General features: G+C 42.1%; 1 protein-coding gene across 4 annotated transcripts in view; it reads right to left on the bottom strand.

Annotated features, from left to right (window-relative positions):
* The window catches only part of NAV1 (neuron navigator 1), a 241,865-nt gene that overhangs the window by 41,396 nt on the left and 172,960 nt on the right, over window positions 1-27,509 (bottom strand). For 3 of the 4 annotated variants that reach the window (XM_073561054.1, XM_073561055.1, XM_073561057.1), the window contains one exon: window positions 9,230-9,301. In XM_073561054.1, coding sequence (XP_073417155.1) covers window positions 9,230-9,301 — 72 coding nt within the window. Of the gene's footprint in view, window positions 1-824; window positions 1,397-9,229; window positions 9,302-27,509 lie in introns of those variants that run through there. The other variant, XM_073561056.1, reaches the window with a different exon arrangement.

Here is a 27,509-nt window from a genome sequence, read left to right as displayed (position 1 = left end):
AGGACACACGCACTGGCTCAGTGAGCAAGTGCAGTGCGGGGTTCTTGACAAGATGCTGGAAGAGTGCCTGACGCCATCTGTCAAGCATGGTGGAGGTAATGTGATGGTCTGGGGTTGTTTTGGTGCTGGTAAAGTGGGAGATTTGTACAATGTAATAGAGATTTTGAATAGGGAAGGCTATCACTCCATTTTACAACGCCATGCCATACCCTGTGGACAGCGCTTGATTGGAGCCAATTTCATCCTACAACAGGACAATGACCCAAAGCACACCTCCAAATTATGCAAGAACTATTTAGGGAAGAAGCAGGAAGCTGGTATTCTATCTGTAATGGAGTGGCCAGTGCAGTCACCAGATCTCAACCCCATTGAGCTGTTGTGGGCGCAGCTTGACCGTATGGTACGCAAAAAGTGCCCATCAAGCCAAACCAACTTGTGGGAGGGGCTTCTGGAAGCATGGGGTGAAATTTCTCCAGATTACCTCAGCAAATTAACTGCTAGAATGCCAAAGGTCGGCAATTTATTTGAAATTATTATTTCAAATAAAAATCTTTTTTTAGAACCTTGTCAATGTCTGGATTAGATTTTAAATTCATTTGACAACTTATTTGATTAATAAAAGTATGAGTTTTCATGGAAAACACAAAATTGTCTGGGTGACCCCAAACTTTTGAACGGTAGTGTAAGTGAAGAAAACTACTGAACTAGATGGGCATCACCTCTATAAGCAAACGGATTGCTTTCTAAGCATGTATGAAAGCAATTATGTGATAGTAAAGAAAGAGATACATGCATGTGAGTAGAGACTGCACTTCACTTCCAAATATAGCAAAGATACTTTATTTAGTGCAAAATCATACTAAACATAGAAATACTAAAAAATTAGAACATAAAACAGTGTGTATTACCACATGCCCTTATCCAAAGCAACTGAGAAAAGGGATACCCATGCCATATCACAAATAAAATATAAATCTCCAGGAATAAAAAATGGAGGTGTCAAAGCAGAAAGTGTATATAAAATATGCAGCCCCACATAAGGACACTGCCACAAGCATGTTTCATTGTAGGCAACATGCATTTAGAAAAATGACTTTAGCAAAATGCATGGTGCCTACAGTGAAACATGGTGACGGCTGTGTCCACAAGAGGGGCTGCATGAGTGCTGCTGATGTTGGGGAGCTAGGTTTCACTGATGGTATCATGAATTCACATGTACTGCTCTCTATTGAAAGAGAAGACGTTACCATCCCTCTGTAACATTGGTAGATGTGTACATTTCCAAAATGTCCACATGATCTAAAACACACATCTGTTGCATTTCTGAAGAACAGGGTTAAAGAGACTCGGTGACCATATTTCCTGATCTGAACCAATCGAACACCTATGGGGAAATCTGAAGAGACAAACTGAGCATCAATCTATTGTACATCCAGTATCCAGGCTCAAAAATATGATCTTTCTTGAAGAATGCAAAAACATACAGTGAAGGAAATAAGTATTTGATCCCTTGCTGATTTTGTAAGTTTGCCCAAGGACAAAGACATTGAACAGTCTATAATTTTAAGGGTCGGTTAATTTTAACATTGAGAAATGGAATATCAAAAATAAAATCCAGAAAATCACAATTTATAAATTGTATAAATTTATTTGCATTTTGCAGTGAGAAATAAGTATTTGATCCCTCTGGCAAGCAAGACTTAATACTCTTGCTGTCAAGCACAGCAGTCAGACGTTTTTTGTAGTTGATGATGAGGTTTGCGCCCATTTCAGGAGGAATTTTGGTCCACTCCTCTTTGCAGATCATCTTTAAAGGATTATGGTTTTGAGGCTGTCGCTTGGCAACTCGGAGCTTCAATTATTTCTTTCAATGTAGATATTTACCATATGTCGCCAACTTGTTCATTCCATGCCTAGAAGACTTGGTGCTGTTCTTAAAAATTATAGGAGGTCATGCAAAATACAGGATGTATGGATGTAGTAGTTTTGATGTGGGGTGTATTCAGTTTTGCATTAAAAATTGAGAAAAACTAAAGATTTTGTAATGAAAATTATAGCATTAATCTTACTTTCATGTTATGCTATGAAACTCAATCTTTTCAAATCATTGGAAATTCTTAATATGTTCAGTGAGATTAAAATCTTACTTTTCAAAGCCGGTGTAAATCTAATACCTAAAAATGTTCTTTATTTCAATTCTTTAAAACCAACACAGCAAACATGTAAATATTTTTCACCTACAACCAGCAAGGTTGTCATACAAAGAGGAAAATAATGGAGATTAACAAGACTATCCTAAGTGTCCTTAATGTATCCTAATGGATCCCTTTCTTGCTGTGGAGCTCGGCACCCTAACTTAGCCGCAAAGTGGCGCCCCCGCTCACCGTCGACTCGCCCTAAATCTTCCCTAAAAGACCCTGGTTAACAACCCGTTACCATTAACTTAGGAGAGTTAACAGTTCCTGCAATAGCAACCAATGCTCAACTTAAATCTGCGGTGTCAGGAAAGAGGAAAGGAAGGGTGTGGGTAGTAAAGACAAGACAAGGAACCGAAGGAGGGTTTCATCATATGGGATTACCTATGCAACATGAAACCTTGGGAACCTGTACACTCAATACCGTTTAATAAACGGAATATACATTTTCTATATGATCAATAGAAACCCAGAAAAAGCCAAAAAATATCTCAAATGAATAAAGTGGTATGACAACAGGGCTTGTAAACACATAACTCGCCCTCCGATGATCCTGGTCATTTGTCCCTACCTAGCCGCGGAGGATGGCACCGTAAACATATGCGCAATATGGCGCCTTTGCTCAATGTCAGATCACCCTACAAACGCTCTATTACAATAATAATAATAATAATAATAATAATAATAATAATAAGGGGTGAGGATAGTGGGAGGGGGAAGGGAGAGAGCGTTTAAGTTTTAGGTCAAAGGAGCCGTATAGAAAGTCACGTCCACATACACAAATTCTAAAAACTTGTATAAGGGTAAAACAGTGTCCTGTAAGGTACTTTAGTGTCATTTATGAACTGAGAGTCTCTTCCCCACAAATGAAGATAGAAAGGGAAGTCAAGAGCGGTTACCTTTTAATACTCAGTACAATATTGACATGCCTGACACAGTCAAAAAATGCATACTAGCCACAGTATTTATACTTGTCACAAGTAAAGTCATTCAGATTATAAAAGACAAAAAGTCTTGATGAGACCTTTAGATATTGCTTCCCTTAAGGGAGTTCTCCAAAGAAAAAGCACCTATTGAAATTATGCCCAATGTCACACCATGTAATAATAAATGGTTACTTGGGATTGAAAGAAGAAAGTGCCTCAACATGTTTCCCCTCCATCATGTAAGCTCAACAGGAAGCAAATGTTCAGTGTCAGTAGATAAATGGCATCAGATAGCAGTGACATCCTGGTTGCAGGTATCTTCATGGTGTATTCCTTTATGCTGAGCACTGCATCAGTTGATTTCTCTCAGTATTACAGCAATGTAGGTTTTAATAGCAAGCAGTGTAGAGAACAGACCTCAAGTCTAGATGTGCAATAGCAGTATGTGGTACCTAGAACTTAACTTTAAATGTACATTAAATAAAACCATATGAAGAGAAAAAAAAGAAGACAAACATGAAATAAGGTCCTAAAGTGCAAAGACAGTGCAAAAAACATGATACAAGTGTGATGCCGTTTAAGGGTGTTTAATGCCTTTCCTAAATGGGTCTACGGGGTATGTGTTCCCTGGCAAATATAAAGACACCTCTAACAAAACACTCTGTCACAGGTATAAAAATATGTCAAAAAGACACACATGCCCACTCCTTTTACATGACATTGAGCTTTTTAGTGCAATATGTGTCCATTCACTTCATATGGTTTTATCTAATCTAGATTAAAATTTAAGTTAAAAGTACCACATAACAAAAAAAAAAGTGAAAGTAAGCCAGCTCACCAGCCAACTGCGCAGATCCTCGGAACCCCGTATGGACAAATGTGAAGAACGATACTGAAGAAGCAAATGGTTCCAGCTGCGTGTAAAAATCTTTCTTCTTTATTCAACAAAACGTGTTAAAATACACATGTGTACTCTCCAAAAAAGTGCTAATACAGACAGAGGCTACGCGTTTCGACCTAGATCGGTCTTTAGCCAAGCACTTTTTTGGAGAGTATATAGAAGTAGAAAAGCTACTGACCAAAAACAAGCAGGGATCACCAAAACAGTATAGTAAATTTTATTAGACAACCATAAACAACACCAACATAAAAACAATTAAAAGTCATAACACATGACAAATTGTACACTAGGCTCCTAATAAAGCCAAAAAGACATCCCCCATATACCTAAGAAAATGGCTAGGCAGTTAAATGTAATATGAAAGTGGTACAAATAACCTAAGAGAGCAGTGTGTAATTTGATGTAAAAATTGTAGTAATTGAGTCAAAAAAACAACAATGTCAACATCCCCTATCACTAACAATTATGACAGTAGTACAAAACAATCACAATTCAATGTAATATAAATACCACTAATGAAGATAAGAGGACAAGCTGAAATAAAGCCAAGGTAAATAAGACTCATGTATTACATCATCTAACGATAGAGGCACAAAATGCTCTGCAAGAGATAAATAAAAAATACTGCCCGCAATGTCCTGATAACATTCTTACATATGGGGGAGCTTGTGGAGTGCCCTGCCCGACGCGTGTCGCCACCGCAAGGTGGCTTCGTCAGGGGCTGAAGGGTGTATGCACTGGAAGTCTTATATATACACATATCCGAATAGACTTAATAAATAGCAGCTGAGAGGCTTTACCTAATCAGACGCATTGTAAGGAGGCACGAGGACGCATCATCAGACAGGGGCCGGATGCATGACCCGCGACTCCCCACTCCTTCCAGGTGGAAGCAGGAGAGACAAAGTGACTCATGTTGCGCATGTGCTGAGAACATGGTGGTCATAGTAACCAGAGGACGCTGGTGTTTAGCGATGGTCAAATATAATGAAACAATAAACATGTGTTACCACTAAACATTGTGCAAATGTGGAGAAGGTAATTGCCACAGTGGTCCTAGAACCTGATCAAATTTTAGAAAATGAAGGCTAAATAGCGCACCCTTGCAATAGGATCAGATATATGAACAACCAGGCATGGTTATTTCCGGGTAAATGCACCTGTGGTCATTACAAGTGCCCATCATAAACAGACCATGCTGCGCTTACGGCAAGAGAGACTTAATCGTCATGATGATCAGGAAAGACACTGGTCATAGTAGTAGATAGGCATACTGGGTCATTTAATCATGAGAATTGAAACAAATCCCCGTTACTAAGATGCGATAAAATGTAACAACAAACGCACACGCCGACACTCCACACAGTCAAACGCACACAGGATATAATGACGCGGTGGTGTGCACAGTAGTGAGAATATAGTCTCCCAAAAAAATAAATCAACAAAAGGTCAGACAGTGTGAACAACGCCTATAATGATAAAATATCAAATGAGCGTAGAATAGCTTGTAAAACAAAAAACCTAATGTCTAATAAAATTTACTATACTGTTTTGGTGATCCCTGCTTGTTTTTGGTCAGTAGCTTTTCTACTTCTATATAGTATCTGTCTTTTGCTGACTGCAGGAGGATCCCAACATTTCATTTGGTGGTGCCCTTCTTTGTTTCACTACTGTATTGCTTTTTTGGAGAGTACACATGTGTATTTTAACACGTTTTGTTGAATAAAGAAGAAAGATTTTTACACGCAGCTGGAACCATTTGCTTCTTCAGTAAAAGTACCACATACAACTATTGCGCAATGTCGGTTTTAATTTCACTTTGTTATGGTACACTCAAAATATAGTGAGGTGCTCTTCTCTGGGAGGTACAAATTGTGAGAGGGAGAGCTTATTCTACAGTTTATCCTATAGAAAAGTGATGGCGAACCTTTGGAAACAGACTGCCCAAAAGGAAACCCAAAACTCACTGATTTAACAAAACTCACAGTAATTTAACTTGGGGCTGGTGTGCTCATTACAGGAGGCATAGGGTCAAATAGCTACACACACACACTGCCCCTCTGACAAATATATATATACACACACTGCCCCTCTGAAAAATATATACACACACACTGCCCCTCTGAAAAATATAATAATATAAATTCACCGCACACTCAGAGGAATATAATGCCAACAAGTGTTCATTTTATTATATACAAAACATGTGGGAGCCAAAAAAGAATATAGAGCACTAGATGGAAGCGATATACATATAATGCCGTTTCGGCTCAGCCCGAGCCTTTATCAGTTTATCGCTTGATCCGGTTTCAGATCTTTGAATGAATAGGAAGAGAACTCCCAAGAAAATAGCCCAAGAAAAACGGCTGTAGCTGTAGTGCTGTAAAGCGGCGCTCCCGCGCCTGGCTGCAATGGCGCGGGAGCGCCGCTTTACAGCACTACAGCTACAGCCGTTTTTCTTGGGCTATTTTCTTGGGAGTTCTCTTCCTATTCATTCAAAGATCTGAAACCGGATCAAGCGATAAACTGATAAAGGCTCGGGCTGAGCCGAAACGTCGTTATATGTATATCGCTTCCATCTAGTGCTCTATATTCTTTTTTGGCTCCCACATGTTTGTATATAATAAAATGAACACTTGTTGGCATTATATTTCTCTGAGTGTGCGGTGAATTTATATTATTATTGGTAATAGGACCTATTGGTCCATTACACCTGCACCTCATTACTAAGACTTGAGTGCACGCTATTTTTCTATATTCCTCTGAAAAATATACACACACACTGCCCCTCTGACAAATATATATACACACACTGCCCCTCTGACAAATATATACACACACTGCTCCTCTGACAAATATATATACACACACACTGCCCCTCTGACAAATATATATACACACACTGCCCCTCTGACAAATATATACACACACACTGCCCCTCTGCAAAATACACACACACAGCCCACTGACAAATATATATACACACACTGCCCCTCTGACAAATATATACACACACACTGCCCATCTGACAAATATATACACACACTGCCCCTCTGACAAATATATACACACACACTGCCCCTCTGACAAATATATACACACAATGCCTATAAAACAACAATAAAAGAAAACAAATGTATTTGTATCTATAGTGTATACTCAGGAAAGATCACTGTTTTGTTGACAAATTACACATTTCGCTATTCTTCTAATATACAACAAAAGTATAACCACATGGATTAATCTTGGGCTCCATTTAGACAAATGAGTTTTACATGAATCTGAATCAAAAGAAGTATGTTGGCACCAATAGTCACACAAAAAAGAAAAAAAATCGCTCAAAATATATCAGGGTTCTACTGTAGTGAAGTTGCAGATTTATGAATCAGCCTAAGGCCGGAAATACACTACAGCGAGATACGGCCGAGTCTCGCAGGTTAAAACCAAGCTCTGGCACCGGCACACCGGAACGGAGCGTGCAGCTCCATGTATTGCTGTGCGGCTGCACGCTCCGCTCTGGAGTGCCGACGCCAGAGCTTGGTTTTAACCTGCGAGACTCGGCCGTATCTCGCTGTGTGTGATCCCAGCCTAAGGCTATGTGCACACGCTGCGGATTCACCTGCGGGTTTTTCCTCACGGATCCGCAAGTGACCTGCGGTTTTCTTGCGGTTTAGCCTGCGGTTTTCCCCTGCGGTTTCACACCTCTACTATGTTAAAGGTGTGAAACCGCTGCGGAATCCGCACAAACAATTGACATGCTGCGGTTTGTAAATCGCAGAAAAACCGTGCGGAAAAAAACGCAGCGTGAGCACAGCAAATTGGAATTGCCATAGACTAACATGGTACTGTAGCATGTCTGCGGAACTGCTGCGTTTCCGCAGGGCCAAAAACGCTGCGGAAACGCAGCAGAATCCGCAGCGTGTGCACATAGCCTTAGTATTTATGAAACAAAATCAGGAGTGGAACAATTAGGCTATGTGCCCACGTAGCATTTTTCAAGCGTTTTTTTCCTGAGCAGAAACGCATGCCCTTGCCAGGGAAAATGCATGCGCTTTTTGACAAGCGTTTTTGACGCGATTGTCAAGTGTTTTGACATGCGTTTTCCTGTACGTTTTTGCAATTACAGTGTATGTATGCGGAATCGCATGTGACTCTGCACAATTAATGAACATGCTGCGTTTTTTTCTGCTAAGCGTTTCCGCAGCGGAAAAAAACGCACCATTAGCACAACAGGAACGTTTTCCATTCTATTACATTGGATGCTTTTCTTAAGTGTTTCCGCAGCAGAAACGCTTGTCAAAAAGCTCTGCGGAAACGCTTAAAAAACGCAACGTGGGCACACAGCCTTAGAGGAAAGGTAAATGAGAAACCAGTCACCACTTCTGTATTTATCACCCACTCCTGGTTTGTGCTTACAAATACTGAGGTAAAATACTGACCAAATACTGAATGTGTGAAAGAGGCCTCACCCATCGGGAATTGTCAGGCTATGTGCACACATAGATTTTCGTCCTGTGGATTTTTCCGCGCAGATTTTAAGAAATCCGCAGGTCAAATGACCTGCATTTTTCCTGCGGATTTCTTCCTTTTTTATTGCGATTTTCCAACGGTTTTTGTGCGGTTTTCCCCCTGTGGACTTGGAGAATGGAGCAGGGGGAAAACCGCACAAAAGAAGTGACATGCTGCTTTTTTTGGACCGCACAAAAAAACCGCGCGGAAAAAAACGCAGCGTGTGCACAGCGGGTTTTTTTTCATTGATTTACATTGTACTGTACATCACAGTGCGGATCTGCAGCGTTTCTGCACAGAAAAGTCCGCTGCGGATCCACAGGAAATCTGCATCGTGTGCACATAGCCTCAGACTCTGCTCAGAGGGTTCCTATTTTCATGTTTGTCGTGTCTATTTTAAATTTTATAATAAATGTTATGCTTTAAATTCCCTTTTTTGCTACATTTACCTTCTCAGAAAGCAGAACAAAAACAGAGCACAAATAAAATGACTTAAAAAAAGACTGAATAGAATAATTAATTGGGTGCAAACAAAAACAATCGACTATGGAATGTGACTTTTTTATCTTTTAAAATAAAGTTATTTTATTAGATCTTGATGCTGGATTTTATTCCTTGTCAAACTAAAAAAAACTGTAAAACACACAAAACTATACAAAAAATAGGCGCAAAGGCAATCATGCATGTGTAATATTTACCTGAAACTTATGTGAAGTCCATGGTTTGGGCTCATTTTCACCGGCTGATTGGTAGTTCCAATAATGTAAGGGCTATAAGTGAACAATAAAGAACAAGATTACTAAATGCAAATGAAACAAAAATATAAACATTTTACTCTAGTATTCTATTTTTATTCATTTGAAATTCTCTTATAATGTGCTAGAGTTCTTAGAAGCTAGAAAGCCTGTGAAAATAGAAAAGCAAGATTTCAGACAACATCACACAGAAGTTTTTGGAACTTCCAAAAATCATGCTGTTATAATCATCAGCTTTACATACAGTCATACGTCAAAGTTTGGGCACCCCTATTAATGTTAACCTTTTTTCTTTATAACAATTTTGTTTTTTGCAACAGCTATTTCAGTTTCATATATCTAATAACTGATGGACTCAGTTATATTTCTGGATTCAAATGAGGTTTATTGTACTAACAGAAAATGTGCAATCTGCATTTAAACAAAATTTGACCGGTGCAAAAGTATGGGCACCTCAACATAAAAGTGACATTAATATTTCTTAGATACTCCTTTTGCAAAAATAACAGCCTCTAGTCGCTTCCTGTAGCTATTAAATAGCTGTTCCAAAAACCAAAATTGTTATAAAGAAAAAAGGTTAACATTAATAGGGGTGCCCAAACTTTAACATATGACTGTACATACATTTTTTTATGTACATTACTAAGATGTTATAAGGAGAAACGATTGACAAATCGAGACTCAGAGACATTAGTTAAAGGGTGACCTTCCTTTTATTTTTTTATCATAAGTCAATAGTACAAGTGATAATACGAAACTTTAAAATGAAATCTAATCAGGTAAATACACTACCTTCTTCTCCCGGACTGATCTTCCATTTTCAAAATTCTCAACTGGTGTGGAAAAATATTCAGAATTGAGAGTCCTCAGTGGTTGAAACCTTTTAATGGCTAACTGAAAAGATGGCAACACATTGCAAGCTTTCGAGACTACTCAGGTCTCTTCATCAGGCATAGACTAATACAAAATCTGAAGAGTCACATATTTATGCACAATACAGCATAGAAAAAATGCAATAGATAAGACAAGTGACCTGAAGCAGAATTGTCATTATGGGAGAGGGAGAAACATAAATATTGCTCCAGTTCATAGATAAGGAGTCCGGATGTTTTATTGTCCTCTGATTGGGGTCTCCTAATGTGCTGTGATGCCCCCACACGGTCTTAGGCGCAAATTCCTTAATTGATGAAAAAAAGACATAAATCCATGCGACACATTCATTCCAGCATTGAAAGTGTCAAAGGTCGTCATAAATTTATACTCACAGACTCTTCTCTCTCTCTGAGATGTGAAGTTACCTTTCACTACCAGTAATTTCATATCCATGCTGCTGTGATCGGGCGTACAAAAATGTTTTGCCACAGGTAGATCCATTCTTTTTTCTCTTATTGTGTGACGATGAGCATTCATCCTTGTTCTAAGCTTTTGACCTGTCTCCCCCACATACAGACCCCCTGTTGGACATTTAGTACAAATAATTAAGTACACCACATTAGATGTAATGCAGCTGAAAGTACCTGGGATCTTGTAGTCCTGATGTGAATTTGGGATCTTTATCTTGTCCGTGGTCATTATAGATGGACAGGTTTTACATTTTTTCTGGTTGCAAGGAAAGGTTCCTGCAGCTGTTGGAGAGGACAGGGAGCTTCTGACAATGATGCTTCTTAGATTTGGGGGCTGCCTAAAGCACAGTAGTGGGGGTCTGGAAAATTGATTGTAAATCGGGCATCTTTTTGTAGTAAAGGTTGTAATTTCCGTGCAGCTCCCCTTAGCACTTCCAGATTTGGGTTGTAGGTGACTACTAGAGGCACCCGGTTATTTTCTTCTTTAGCTTCAGAAAACACTCAGACCGAAGGAAAAGGGATCCTAACAACTAGGAAAAGGTCAGACTGGACACCTCCACCTGGATGCAACCCTCATTTGGATAAATATATAGAATCCTTCAGACATTTGATAAAATCCAAAATCATAGACACTAACAGGAGACAAGCATCCAACATCAGTGCCCAGGAGAGAAAGGCCATACGGTCTTTAAAAACCAACAAAGAAATCATTATTAAACCTGCTGACAAGGGAGGTGCAATAGTCATGATGAATACGTCAGACTGCATGAAGGAAGCAAACAGGCAACTTATGGACACACGCTACTATAGAAAATTGGAGTCGGATCCTACTATTACAAGGAACTAAACAAGTTGGTATCTTGTCTGCCTGACCAGTCCATAAGAGCCGGTGATGACCTGATACCAGAGAGTCCAAGAATAGGGACATTCTACATGCTTCACAAAATCCACAAATCTGGAAATCCAGGAAGACCAATTATTTCATGTGTGGGCACCCTCACTGAGCAGGTATCTGGATGGGTAGAGGGTATTCTTAAACCACTGGTGAAGGATACACCTAGCTACATTCAGGACACAACTGACCTATTGAATAAACTAGCAGCAATAGGTCCTCTACCAGAAGGAACCATCCTGGCCACCATGGATGTGGAATCTTTGTACTCTAATATCCCACACCAAGATGGATTAAATGCCTGCAAATTCTTCGTGGAAAACACAGGAACTGATGCTGTGGTGAAACTTATAAAATTCATCCTCACCCACAATTACTTTGAATTTGACAACAAAATCTATCTACAGGAGACTGGCACAGCTATGGGAAGTAAAATGGCTACACAGTATGCAAATCTTTTCATGGCCAAGCTTAAAAGCGACTTTTTGTCCTCATGCCCCATCAGGCCCCTGGCCCACTACCGCTTCATTGATGATATTTTAATCATCTGGACGGAGTATGAGCAACAGCTAAAGACGTTCTACGAACAGTTTAATCAATTTCATCCCACCATCAATTTAACACTCAACTACTCCAGCACTGAGATTAACTTTTTGGACACCATCCATAAGCTAAAAAACAATGAAATAGAGACATCCCTGTATCAGAAACCAATCGACCGTCCAACATACCTTAAATGGGACAGTTTCCATCCAAAACACATAAAGAACTCTATTATCTATAGCCAAGCCATCAGATACAATCGTATACAGTGGGGAAAAAAAGTATTTAGTCAGTCAGCCATAGTGCAAGTTCAACCACTTAAAAAGATGAGAGGCGTCTGTAATTTACATCATAGGTAGACCTCAACTATGGGAGACAAACTGAGAAAAAAAAATCCAGAAAATCACATTGTCTGTTTTTTTTTTCATTTTATTTGCATATTATGGTGGAAAATAAGTATTTGGTCAGAAACAAGCAATCAAGATTTCTGGCTCTCACAGACCTGTAACTTCTTCTTTAAGAGTCTCCTCTTTCCTCCACTCATTACCTGTAGTAATGGCGCCTGTTTAAACTTGTTATCAGTATAAAAAGACACCTGTGCACACCCTCAAACAGTCTGCCTCCAAACTCCACTATGGTGAAGACCAAAGAGCTGTCAAAGGACACCAGAAACAAAATTGTAGCCCTGCACCAGGCTGGGAAGACTGAATCTGCAATAGCCAACCAGCTTGGAGTGAAGAAATCAACTGTGGGAGCAATAATTAGAAAATGGAAGACATACAAGACCACTGATAATCTCCCTCGATCTGGTGTTCCACGCAAAATCCCACCCCGTGGGGTCAGAATGATCACAAGAACGCTGAGCAAAAATCCCAGAACCACGCGGGGGGACCTAGTGAATGAACTGCAGAGAGCTGGGACCAATGTAACAAGGCCTACCATAAGTAACACACTACGCCACCATGGACTCAGATCCTGCAGTGCCAGACGTGTCCCACTGCTTAAGCCTGTACATGTCCGGGCCCGTCTGAAGTTTGCTAGAGAGCATTTGGATGATCCAGAGGAGTTTTGGGAGAATGTCCTATGGTCTGATGAAACCAAACTGGAACTGTTTGGTAGAAACACAACTTGTCGTGTTTGGAGGAAAAAGAATACTGAGTTGCATCCATCAAACACCATACCTACTGTAAAGCATGGTGGTGGAAACATCATGCTTTGGGGCTGTTCTCTGCAAAGGGGCCAGGACGACTGATCCGGGTACATGAAAGAATGAATGGGGCCATGTATCGTGAGATTTTGAGTGCAAACCTCCTTCCATCAGCAAGGGCATTGAAGATGAAACGTGGCTGGGTCTTTCAACATGACAATGATCCAAAGCACACCGCCAGGGCAACGAAGGAGTGGCTTCGTAAGAAGCATTTCAAGGTCCTGGAGTGGCCTGGCCAGTCTCCAGATCTCAACCCTATAGAAAACCTTTGGAGGGAGTTGAAAGTCCGTGTTGCCAAGCGAAAAGCCAAAAACATCACTGCTCGAGAGGAGATCTGCATGGAGGAATGGGCCAACATACCAACAACAGTGTGTGGCAACCTTGTGAAGACTTACAGAAAACGTTTGACCTCTGTCATTGCCAACAAAGGATATATCACAAAGTATTGAGATGAAATTTTGTTTCTGACCAAATACTTATTTTCCACCATAATATGCAAATAAAATGAAAAAAAAAACAGACAATGTGATTTTCTGGATTTTTTTTTCTCAGTTTGTCTCCCATAGTTGAGGTCTACCTATGATGTAAATTACAGACGCCTCTCATCTTTTTAAGTGGTGGAACTTGCACTATTGCTGACTGACTAAATACTTTTTTTCCCCACTGTATGTTCCAACCCCATTGATAGAGACTAACACCTTGGTCGCCTCAAAAAGACCTTTTGAATCAGGGCTACCATCCAAGAACAATTGAAAACCAAATTACAAGAGCCACCAGAATGTCAAGGAATCACTTGCTACATTACAAAGCTAAAGAAGAAAATAACCGGGTGCCTCTAGTAGTCACCTACAACCCAAATCTGGAAGTGCTAAGGGGAGCTGCACGGAAATTACAACCTTTACTACAAAAAGATGCCCGATTACAATCCATTTTTCCAGACCCCCCACTACTGTGCTTTAGGCAACCCCCAAATCTAAGAAGCATCATTGTCAGAAGCTCCCTGTCCTCTCCAACAGCTGCAGGAACCTTTCCTTGCAACCAGAAAAAATGTAAAACCTGTCCATCTATAATGACCACGGACAAGATAAAGATCCCCAATTCACATCAGGACTACAAGATCCCAGGTACTTTCAGCTGCATTACATCTAATGTGGTGTACTTAATTATTTGTACTAAATCTCCAACAGGGGGTCTGTATGTGGGGGAGACAGGGCAAAAGCTTAGAACAAGGATGAATGCTCATCGTCACACAATAAGAGAAAAAAGAATGGATCTACCTGTGGCAAAACATTTTTGTACGCCCGATCACAGCAGCATGGATATGAAATTACTGATATTGAAAGGTAACTTCACATCTCAGAGAGAGAGAAGAGTCTGTGAGTATAAATTTATGACGACCCTTGACACTCTCAATGCTGGAATGAATGTGTCGCATGGATTTATGTCTTTTTACATCAATTAAGGAATTTGCTCCTAAGACCATGTGGGGGCACCACAACACATTAGGAGACCCCAATCAGAGGACAATAAAACATCCGGACTCCTTATCTATGAACTGGAGCAATATTTATGTTTCTCCCTCTCCCATAATGACAATTCTGCTTCAGGTCACTTGTCTTATCTATTGCATTTTTTCTATGCTGTATTGTGCATAAATATGTGACTCTTCAGATTTTGTATTAGTGTATACTATGATTTATTTTTAATGGTTTCAACACTCCCAATTAATACCAACTATTGATATAGTTTCAATCATTTATACTATATATTCAGTTCTTTGAACCTTCCTAGAAGGTCATTGAAACTTGTTTCAACCAGATGGTCAAATTGTCCAAGCAGAGCAAATAACTGGCTTACACTTATCTACCAACAAAGGACCTTCATTGCCATCATTAGATTGGGTGTGTTAACTTTCCCCATGGATGTTATCTGGTGAATTCTCATCTATTTGGTTTCAGGAGACTTTCTCATTAGCATTCAGGGATGCTTTTGGGGGAATAAAAGGAGGGTACTGATTAACAGAGAGAGACACAGAGAAAGAGATGTGACAGACCAGAGAGGACTGAGATGAGACTATCTGAATAATGTAATGTATGAATAATGCCTGTTTCTGATTAATGCATATGTATTTATAGTTTTATACTGTTTATTATTTGATCTTATCACTTATTAAGTAAATCAATTTAGTAAATTCAATTCTTGTGTGAGCATTTTCTTATTCATCACAATCCATTGGAACTCTCACAATACAAATTGGTGGCAGCAGTGGGATTGTTTTGAATAAAAATGTTTGCAAAATTGAATAAGTTTGTTAAGAGTAGGAAAGCAGTTGAGAGTACTGTCAGATCTTTGCCAGAATGGGTGTTACCAGGAAAGTGGAACCCAATGGCACAGGAATGTAACAAATATATGGAGGGACAGCGCTTATCAAATCCTCAGGATGTGACTGGCAAATTTGATCTCTCAAGGTATGATGCAAAAGAGCAGAAAGCTGCAGCAGCCGTTGGATGGATCTGTGTGCAAGTGTCCCAAAGATTACAGGAGGAGATAGACAATTTGCGTTTAGAGCTGAATACAGCTATAGAGCAAAGGATTAGCTTGCAATCAGCCTTGAGAGACCAAATGAAACAGCATGACAATATGCAAAGGAATTTTGAAGCTTATGTAATGAAAAATGTGAATAAGAATAGGTGCAGGAGGAGACAGCGGCCAGTGTCAGATATTTGTACTGCACTGATTAGAACCATGACTGCACGTGAGAAATGGTCAGATTTGCTAGAATGGGATGGCTGTGAGACAGATGAGGAAGAAAAGCAAGCCAGACCGATTGTGACTACTAAAACTAGAAGAGAAGTCACACAGTGTAGTGGAGATAGGATGGATGCAGGAAACGCAGCTACAGGAGCAGAAGCTTCAATGACCGAAGAAACTAGGAATTACACAGCCGGAGAAATAACAGAATTAGCTACCAGGTACAGGCAGCAAGCAGGAGAACCTTTGTTAGCATGGATTCTCAGATTATGGGATCAGGGAGCCGATACTATAATCTTGAACCGTCTTGAGGCAGTAGGACTTTGTAGTATTTGTATTGATCCTATGGTGCGTCTAAAAATGAGACGTGCAAGGGACACTACAGAGACTTTCTCTTTGCTGCATTTGGTGAGGGATTCTGTGGCACAAGTGTATGACTCTCCCATGGAATTAATACCACAGACACGATGGGAGACTCTTGCAGATGGAGTTCAGAGATTGAGAGAAATCGCAGGTATAGGTGGCATAACTCGCAATCCTTTGCCTGATCTGAATGATCATTTTGCTGTTGTAGAGGATTGGAAGGGACCAGATGCTGCAATATTGACAGTATTGATGAAGAATAAGTTCATAGAAGGTGCCCCAGCTGCTTACAAAGCCCCATTAATGGTTCACTATGTTCAGTGCACTTATGGGAAATTCCACTACTGTCTACACAGCATGCAATCTAATCTTCCAGCTATCTGCTCTAGAGAGAGCAAAAGTATCAAAAAATAGTACAGTAAAGAGAGTAGATCAAGAAAGGAGAAAAGAGGATGATACTCAAATTAGAAAGAGCAGGACAGAGTTGTTTTGTGACCTGATAGCTAGTGGAGTTCCTTTCCAGGAGATAGATGGGATCTCTACAAGTGACCTGTTGAGGAGATGGCAAGATCTGAGGAGGAAAGGTAAATTGCAACTCGCCAGACGCAAGAGGGTGGCGACAAATGAGATAGGGGGTTGGAAAGATAGAGGTGGGACACCTGATGGAGGCATGCAAAGCCCCCACTGTAACCACCCCTTGCACTCTTCCAATACCATGGCATACTACACCCCCTGCCAAGATTCCCTCATGGACTAATTATAAAAGTTCTTGAATATCCCTGAAAATTGTTGTTTGAACAGTTTTGCCATTTTTTGATGTCTAATGATGTTAGTTTTCATTCTAGAGTTTCTTAGAGAAATACTCCTGTGAGCATACTATGAAGTATGCGCTGGCTGATATATGATGAATTGGGTTTGGTCTTGGTGATGCATAAATGTGCATTCCTCACCTGAGGGTTTGTAATACACCTTGATGTTTTAAAAGGCAAAAGACCACAGCAGATATAAGATGATTCTGTATGTGGGAGCCATTGTGAGAGAAACATACAAGGCAAAGAGGGAGTGACAGTACAGACAATGAATTTAAGACTGACCTAAAGTTTGATGACTGATAATATACTGGGGGGTTGACAAGATAAATAGATGACTTACTTGTACTAAATGTTTGTCTTTGTCACTGTATGTGCTTTGTGTATTTGTCATGGATATCCCTTGATTAAAATTGGTTCACAGCCAAAGAAAAAATCCATGTGGTATTTTTATTTTTACTTTTTTGTTTGGTATATTTTTATTTTTTATGAGCTCATTTTCTGAATTTTAATTGTACTGTGTTTAGCATTCTTGGTTTTTAAAGGAATTGTTTTTTCTCTTTTCAGTCCACTACATGTTGGATTGGGGGGTGGAGTGTGTAATTAACCTTTTGTTTGTTTGCAGGAGTGAAAGAAGAAACCTTGGCCATTTAATTAACATGTAAATACAGTGCACAGTAAATTGTTCATTCCTGCAGTAGTGAAAAAGGAGTCCATCTACCTAATATAAGATTATGTTTTATGACTTATTTTTGAGTTTTAACATTTTTAATTCTTTGGGAGCTCCTGTGCAAATTGGGTTTTGAAGAATATATATGTTAAATGATTTCAATAAATGCTAGTTTGTTAATGTCTTGATATAGCTTTGTTCACCTACACCTGAGTCATGCAATGCAAATGTGTGGGCACCCAAAGTGTGTGTTTGTCTATATATATATATATATATATATATATATATATATATATATATATATATATATATATATATAATGAGAATCTCTCCTGCTTACTGAATGAGTGCAATAAGTTTAGCCAGAGTGTGTGTTGATGTAATGTGTATGTTATGAAAAAATAATAATTTGCTAGAATTGGGTTAATAGCAAATTGGTTTGGGTTCGGTTTTCCTTAACATGTAATTGTACTGATTCTGATTAGTAGTAACATTATTTTGTGATCTCCATGAACATGATTGTACTGGTAATTATGATCATCGTTATTATGCAAATGTGATTGACATGAATTTGATGTGTTTGATCAGTGTATAAGTTCATACAAATATGATATATATTTTATGTAGTATTATTATCTAGAGTAAAAATATTTGCTACAGTAGAAAATTTCAAAGGTCATTCTGGGCACAATTTGGACCAACAAACTTACAGTAATTTTGTTTGATTCATTTGATCAAGGGGTGGAAAACAAGCCACCAGGACTGAGTTATATTGAACAAGTTATTCTATCTTAGACTGTGAATATATCATGGACTGAGTTATTTTGGACTGTTGCTTTGGACTGAGTTAGCTCTGCCAAGACTTTGGAACTTTCAAGTATGATTGTGAACTTCACTTTCCCTCAGTGCAGGCTGTGTCTTGTGTGTAGACTGAAGATGTCCAATTGAGCGCTGAGACTGAGCCCAGATGATGCTGAACCGTCAACCAGGGTGAATCCTCATGACTGCCAGCTGATGCAAATGGCATATAAAGTGAGGCCCTGAACAGCTGCAGCAATAGAAGATGAAAGGACTCTTATGCTCAGTCATTGGATACCTGCACCGAGGGGTTAATGTCATGAAGGGCAGGGACAGATTGCTCTTTAGAGTCTGTTCTTTTGCTAACCAGGGGAAGTAGTGAAGTCACCCCAAAGTGATGAGGGCATAATAATCCCCGTGCTTCCCTGCAACAGAGACCCATTTAAAAATTGCGGTCAAGAAGATCCGAAGAAAGAAGATTTCTACAGACATTTTTTATTTCAGTACTGTTGGTGCAATGTTGTTTTTGTTCCGTTTTAAGCCCAGGATGTTATTTTTTACCAAGCGGTTTTCTATTGGTAGCAAATAAATAAATATATATATACATATATATATATAAGCAATGCAAATAATGATAAATGGTATAGTTTAGTGGCAGGTTAATTAATTAAAGTGATTGAAACCAAGGGGTGGAGTGTATACTATGATTTATTTTTAATGGTTTCAACACTCCCAATTAATTAATACCAACTATTGATATAGTTTCAATCAGTTATACTATATATTCAGCTCTTTGAACCTTCCTAGAAGGTCACTGAAACTTGTTTCAACCAGATAGTCAAATTGTCCAAGCACAGCAAATAACTGGCTTACACTTATCTACCAACAAAGGACCTTCATTGCCATCATTAGATTGGGTGTGTTAACTTTCCCCATGGATGTTATCTGGTGAATTCTCATCTACTTGGTTTCAGGAGACTTTCTCATTAGCATTCAGGGATAGATCACAGCTCTTTAACTAAGACACATTTGGATGCTTTTGGGGGGATAAAAGGAGGGTACTGATTAACAGAGAGAGACACAGAGAAAGAGATGTGACAGACCAGAGAGGACTGAGATGAGACTATCTGAATAATGTAATGTATGAATAGTGCCTGTTTCTGATTAATGCATATGTATTTATAGTTTTATACTGTTTATTATTTGATCTTATCACTTATTAAGTAAATCAATTTAGTAAATTCAATTCTTGTGTGAGCATTTTCTTATTCATCACAATCCATTGGAACCCTTACAATACAAATAGTCTATGCCTGATGAAGAGACCTGAGTAGTCTCGAAAGCTTGCAATGTGTTACCATCTTTTCAGTTAGCCATTAAAAGGTATCAACCACTGAGAACTCTCAATTCTGAATATTTTTCTATCTACTGGCTAACACGGTACAAAGATATACATCTTTCCTGTATCAACTCATGTGTAAAATCTGTCTTCAGTGAATGCAGAATTTTTCACTACTGAGATAGGTACTGTAGGTTCTATGGATAAATGTCCTCAGAGGGACACTTACTTCACATGCTAGCAGGCTTAAAGTGAACCTGTCAGAAGGATTTTGCTAAGTAAACTACAGGCATTGTCATGTTGCCGTTATTCCACAGATTAAAATGAAACCTGGGGTGAAGAAATCCGTCTTGTGGTTCATGTGTAATCGGTGTTAGTAGCTTTCCATTAATGATATGCTTGTGCTCCGAGGCAGGATTGTAGGCACGATACTATCTTGCTGCTGTAAGCCAGAGAAACCAAGAAAAGACCTGCCCACAGGCAGTCCCAAAGCACAAACATATTCTTCATCAAAGAGAGAGAGACAGAGTGTTTGTGCTTCGGGGCGGCCTGTGGGCAGGTCTCTCCTTGGTTTCCCAGGAAGATAAGACTCTGCCTACAGTCCTGCCCCAGACCACGAGCAAATCATTAACTGAAAACTTCTAACACTAATTACACAAGAACTACAAGATGGAATTCTTCATCCCAGGTATCACTTTAATCAGTGCAATAATGTTAAAAATTGTTGTTGTTTTTTTTAAATCACAAAATAAAGAACAAAAAAAGAAAAAAAAATACCAATAAATAGGTATATTTATCCAAAACAAAGTACACAAATTTGGCCGCATCTGGATTAATCTGATGCTAGGGTTGGCGGATCGCACTTTATTAGTTATTTTATTTAGTGCGATCGCAACCCAGGGTCCACTGTGCAAAGATGTTATCCTGGCTGCTAGAAAACAATGGCGGCGCCGTGCAGCGAGGGTTCACTAGGAAGCAAGCTGTGTCAACTCAACACAGTGTGAACTGAACGCAAGATACCAAACTGATAACGTCTCAGAGAGGTATGCACTGGCCGAGGAATACCAACTCAGCTAACCGCCAAGTGGCAAAGCACATAAAACTAACTAATACAGTTGTCCACCGAGTGGCACAAAAATATATGAGTATCTAGCTCAGCTAATCGCCGAGCAGTACTAAATGAGGTGTGTGCAATAACCAGTTGGAACCAAAAGGGTTTAAGCACATGGGTTAGACTGTGCCCCATAACTGACCCGTGCTAACCGCACACATGGCCGAGACAGGTGCTAGGCTAAGCCAAAAGAAAAACCTGCCTCTCTAAGGAAAGCTAGGCACTCGCACTTGCTGACGGAGCAGCAAAGTCTCCACCCACACAACCACAAATTATATTAGCACGCCGGCGGGCACCTAGGAGGACCTTTTATAGGTTCAGGTCATGTCCAGTCGGACAGGACCTTGCTTGTGGACCAATCCGGAGCTGCCGCATCACCAGAGCAGCTGACGACCGACCATCAATGAGAGGTTGCCACATGAGCATGCTCAATAGGGTGATTTCTGGACTTCGCCTGCATCTGTTTGCCGCTGCCTATTGCTGGTTACCATAGACTTCACTTGGTTGCTGCTGGCCTTCCAGCCAACAGCACGAGTCTGATCAAAACGCCGAGACAGACGTCTTTGCTGAGCAGCCTCCACTGCGGCCGCAGCACAATGGGAGACCGCAGAGGCAGACAAAGCTTGGGATCTACCCTGTGCAGCGGGGAAATCCTTGCGCCTAACATTTCTCCCCTGCGACGTTCGTCACGCTCAAAAGCCGCAATAATCTGGGGGGCACGAATGTGATAAATCAACTCCCAGGTCCTATCCTAGTAACATAGTTTTGAAGACTGAAGGACCTTATGTCCATCTAGTTCAGCCTATTTTTAGTGCAGCTGTTCTGCATTGTTGATCCTCAGGCCCATGACCCTTCCAGTGCACCCAAAAAATTTTTTTGCTATGTACCACCTTGGACCCAAAAATGTCATTGACCTCGAAATAGTCCAAGGAGGTATCCGAACTCCCAGCAGGAGTTCCAGACGAATGAATCATATATACGGGTTTCAAGAGAGAGTCATGGAAGATGTCGGTGATGTTCAGGCGTGGTGGAAGGCTGAGGCAATATACCACAGGATTCACCTGTTTCAGACCCTTGAAAGGACCTAGATAGCGGGAAGCATATTTAGTGGACTCTACACGCAGCCTGATGTTACGAGCAGAGAGCCATGCTAAATCGCCAGGGGCAAAAACCGGAGCAAGACGGCGATGCACGTCGGTGGAGACCCTCATTCTCTCCTTAGAAGCCTAAATAGCATCCTGCTTCTGATCCCAGATGTCACGCGCCTCCACTGTCCAATCCACCACCCTAGGATCGGAGTACGAGATGGGCATGGGCACAGGTACCCGCGGATTATGACCGTAATTAAGGAGAAACTGCGTCTGCCCAGTAGAATCATAGACGGATTTATTTAAAGCCAACTCCACCCGCCCAGGGCAGCAAGGATGCCCAGTCATCATGCCTAGCAGAAACAAAATCCCGTAGGTACATGATGAGAGTCTGATTGGCCCTCTCCACCAGTCCATTCGTCTCGGAATGGTACGCCAAAGAGATCTTGAGCTCAATGCTAAGCAGTCGACAGAGCTCCCTCCACAACAGAGACGCGAATTGGGGCCCCGATCGCTGACAATCTTGTCCGGCATCCCATAGAGACAGAAAATATGCTTCACAAAAAGCACTGCTAAGGCATGTGCCGACGGTATCCGGTAAACCCTTACGTCCTGTGCCATTCAAGGCCACCAATAAGTTCTCGCTAACAGCTCAGTAGTCCTTTTGATGCCGAAATGCCCTCCTACATTGGAGGAGTGAGCCCAAGAAAGGACCTACGGGCGTAGGTTAGGTGAACATAGGATTTGCTCGGAGGCACCTGCTCCAGAGCCACCGAAGCCACCGTTCGAAGACTCTCCGATGGGATAATAAGCTAGTCTCCGTCCTCGAATGAGACCACGGAATGAGATAGGGCATCGGCCTGTAAATTCTTCTCCCCGGCGAGAAAATGGAAGGTTAAACCGGGAGAAGAATAAGGACCACCTGGCCTGGCGAGAATTCAGCCGCTGGGCCATCTGCAAATAAAGCAGATTTTTGTGATCAGTAAATACTTGAAAGGAAAAACACAGTAGGGGGCGTGGCCTAGCTGAGCTGGAGACAAGACACGTCTAGCAAGAGCTCATACTGAAACTAAAAGATTATAAAGATTAAGGGACCCCTTGGCTAAAAATCGTGCACCAGAGGAGTCCGGAGCTCACCCTGCTCTCTTGGGAGAGGGAATTTGGCTACTAGAGAGAACAGCAACTGCCCGGGTTTGAGAACTGGCCTGGCCTCAGGCGCTGCAGTGAAGAGAACAGACGCCATCTTCATAGAGTGTGCGGCTGTGGAGGAAGGACACCCAGCGCCACAGAGGTACCACGTCTAGAGACTGTTTAGCGCTTCCTCTCTCCTCCGCACCCCTGCAAAGCGGTCACATTTCCCTCCCCCGCTAGCTATCTGAGAGAACCGAGCACCAGAGCGGGGAGGGGGAGCTTCTGCAGCCAGACACTTTCATCTCGCGCCACCTGCCTGCCTCCTCACAGGTGCTGTTTACAGCCGACCGACGGCGCTCACTATACACCTCCGCTGGGGAGTGTGGTGAATCCCTCCTGTGCTCCTGACTTTCTAGGCGGCTCGACCACTTCTGAGATATACCTGAGCAGGGACTGGAGGATCGGTGGCGTCCTAGACACTTTTCCCGCCTGTGGCCGGTGCGATATTGCAGAGGGTGGCGGCGCCGGGGTCCGGGGCCGAGAGTACAGCACTGACAGGCCTTATAAGATAAAACTGCACCAAGAGCTGTGACTGAGGGGGGGAGGTGTCAGGAGAGGAGGGGAAGGAGAGTGTAGTGAAACCTCCACCAGGGGGAGCTGGTGAGGGAAGAGAGGTTATACACTAAGAGCAGCAACCCTGAGCAACAGCACAGGTAACAAGAGAGAATAGTCAGACGAACCGAGTCAGAAACTAACAGGAGCAGACGTACCAGAAGGAGCAGCAATACACGTAGTCAAAATACCAAAGCCGAGAGTCAGAAAGCCAGAACATGAGCACGGGGTCCAAAACGTGAGACGAAATACGTGGTCGGGGTACAAGCCAGGGAGTCAGATGCCAGAGAGGGAACGTAACAGCAGAGACGAATACCAAGAGACGGGGTCAGAAATCAGTCCGGGTCATACACGTGAATATCAGTCAGAGGCAGGAGGATCACCGGGGTACAAGGGTCAGCGGCTCTAAACTGCAAGCTTGAGCTATCACTAACACTGGTCAGCAGGCTGTGAGGGATTTAAATAGCCCAGCTAGCTCCAGAACGAGGCTGAGGAGATTAACCCCCGCATGACCAGTCCGGAGTGAAGACAGCAGAAGATAAACTCCGGACTGGACCATGACAGTACCCCCCTCTCAATGGGGGGCCACTGGACCCCCAGGCTTCCCAACCAACCGATCCGCATGGACCGAACGCGCCGGCACCCATGACCGATCCTCAGGATCGTATCCTTTCCAATGGACCAAGTACTAAAGTGAACGACGGAGCATACGAGAATCCACCACCTGTTCCACCTCGTACTCGGTCTGCCCATCTACCATAACAGGCGGCGGGTGCGAGGGAGACTCGTCAGAGGAAGGCACCGAGGGCTTCAGAAGCGCTTTGTGGAACACATTAGGAATCCGTAATGACGGAGGCAACCGCAAGCGAAAGACCACAGGATTAATCACCTCTAAAATCTCATACGGACCAATAAACTTGGGACCCAACTTAGCAGAGGGAATTCTCAGCCTTATGTTTTTGGTGGATAACCATACCTTATCCCCCACCTGATAAGCCGGCCCCACCGAGCGTCGTTTATCTGCAAAAAAACTTATATTTGCCCTGAGCCTCCCCAATGTTTCTCTGAACTTCCCTCCAAACCTACTCCAACCGCAAAAAGGCTGAATCAGCCCATGGACACTCCGAATCTAGTCTGGAGAATTCACCAAAATGAGGGTGAAACCCGTAGTTGCAGAAGAAAGGAGAAGTACCAGTAGACTGATTGACACGATTATTGAAGGCGAATTCCGCCATAGGTATCATAGAGCACCAATCATCCTGTCTGGATGTGACAAGACACCGCAGGATCTGCTCTAAAGACTGATTGGTCCTTTCAGTCTGACCATTGGTCTCGGGATGGTAGGCCGATGAAAAGGTCAGACTGATGCCCAGCCTTTTACAAAAAGCTCTCCAGAATTTTGACACGAATTGCACCCCTCTATCAGACACCACACTGACAGGCACACCATGCAACCGAATCACATGCTCAATGAACAGCCCAGATAGAGTCTCAGCATTAGGAAGGCCCGTTAAGGGTACAAAATGTGCTTGTTTGCTGAACCTATCCACAACTACCCAGATCACGGTTTTGCCATTAGAGGGTGGGAGATCGGTGATAAAATCCATGGACAGGTGAGTCCACGGTCTATCCGGAATTGGCAGTGGCACCAATTCCCCGGCCGGCAGGTTGTGGGAGGCTTTAGCGCGGGCACAAGTTTCACAGGAGGACACAAAACCAGTGACGTCAGAAGTCAACGAGGGCCACCAGAACAGCCTAGTGATGGCTTTACGAGTGGCCGAGATTCCTGGATGCCCACTCAGAGCTGAGTCGTGGAACTCCCGAAGCACTCTTAACCGATACTGGACAGGCACAAAGAGCTTATTTTCAGGTATGGACGGGGGAGCAAGAGATTGGGCCTCACGAATCTCCTGCTCCAATCTCTAGGACACCAAAGCCACCACCACCCCGCGCTGAAGAATGGAGGAAGGAGGCTCCGGAGGCGATACCGGATCTAGGCTGCGAGACAAGGCATCCGCCTTCACATTCTTGGAACCTGGTCTGAAAGTGATGGAAAACTGAAATCGGGGAAAAAAAAAGTGACCACCTTGCCTGTCTCGGAGTCAGACGTTTGGCAGATTCGATGTAAGAGAGATTCTTGTGATCTGTAATGACAGTGATACGATGGACAGCCCCCTCCAAAAAATGCCTCCATTCTTCAAAAGCCAATTTAATGGCCAACAACTCTCGGTTACCCACATCATAATTCCTTTCAGCAGAGGAAAATTTTTTAGAAAAGAAGGCACAGGGTCTTAAGTTAGTTAATGTGGTGGGCCCCTGGGACAACACAGCCCCCACTCCCACCTCAGAGGCATCCACTTCTACGATGAATGGTTTAGACAAGTCAGGTTGCACCAGTACCAGGGCAGTCATGAAACGTTCTTTTAACAAAGAAAACGCCGCCACAGCTGGAGCTGACCAGTTTTTAAGATCCGCTCCCTTTTGGGTGAGATCAGTGAGGGGTTTGACCACTTGAGAGAACCCCTTGATGAATTTTCTATAATAATTGGCGAAACCCAGAAATCGCTGAAGACCCTTGAGATCTCTGGGTTGCACCCAATCCACAATGGCCTGTACCTTCCTAGGGTCCATACGAAACCCTTCAGCGGACAGGATGACCCCTAGAAAGGACACTTCTTGAGTAAAAAATGAACACTTCTCCAATTTGGCAAAGAGCGAGTTCTCCCTGAGCCTCTGGAGAACCGCATGAAGATGACCCATATGACTTTGTCTATCAGAAGAATATATAAGTATATCGTCAAGATAAACAACTACAAAACGTCCAATAAAATCATAAAAAACATGGTTAATGAAATTCTGGAATACCGCTGGTGCGGTAGTCAAACCGAAGGGCATAACCAAATTTTCAAACAGACCCTCAGAGGTGAGAAACGCAGTTTTCCATTCATCCCCCTCCCGCATACGGATGAGATTGTATGCTCCCCTGAGGTCCAACTTAGAGAACCACCTGGCCCCCGACAATTGATTGTACAAATCAGGCATCAGTGGGAGAGGGTAGGCGTTTCTAATGGTTATTTTATTCAGTTCTCGAAAATCGAGGCATGGGGGTAAACCACCATCCTTCTTTTTTACAAAAAAGAACCCCGCTGCCACGGGAGAGACAGATGGCCGTATATGCCCTTTACGGAGGCTTTCAGAGATATACTCCTTCATAGCAGCCCGCTCAGGGCCGGAGACATTGTACAGCCGGGCTTTGGGCAATTTGGCACCGGGAACAAGATCCACGGCACAATCGAATGGGCGGTGTGGTGGTAGAACCTCAGCCTCCTTTTCGGAGAACACATCCTTAAAACCCTTTAGGTACTCCGGAATACCCTCCAGGTTGACGGATGACATAGACACAGTAGCAAGACAATTTTCAGAACACACAGGTCCCCATTTAACCATATCCCGGGACCCCCAGTCAATAACTGGGTTATGCCGTTGCAACCAGGGAAACCCTAACACGGTCCGGTTCGTCATAGATAAGTCCTAGGGCCTCAAAGAACCTATCTACCGACATCCGT

The sequence above is a fragment of the Dendrobates tinctorius genome, unplaced genomic scaffold (genome assembly GCF_039654945.1).
Source record: "Dendrobates tinctorius isolate UK_male_01 unplaced genomic scaffold, ASM3965494v1 ptg000312l, whole genome shotgun sequence".
Taxonomy (NCBI): domain Eukaryota; kingdom Metazoa; phylum Chordata; class Amphibia; order Anura; family Dendrobatidae; genus Dendrobates; species Dendrobates tinctorius.
Note: the sequence above shows the minus strand (reverse complement) of the source record. Positions and strands in the feature narration are given on the sequence as shown.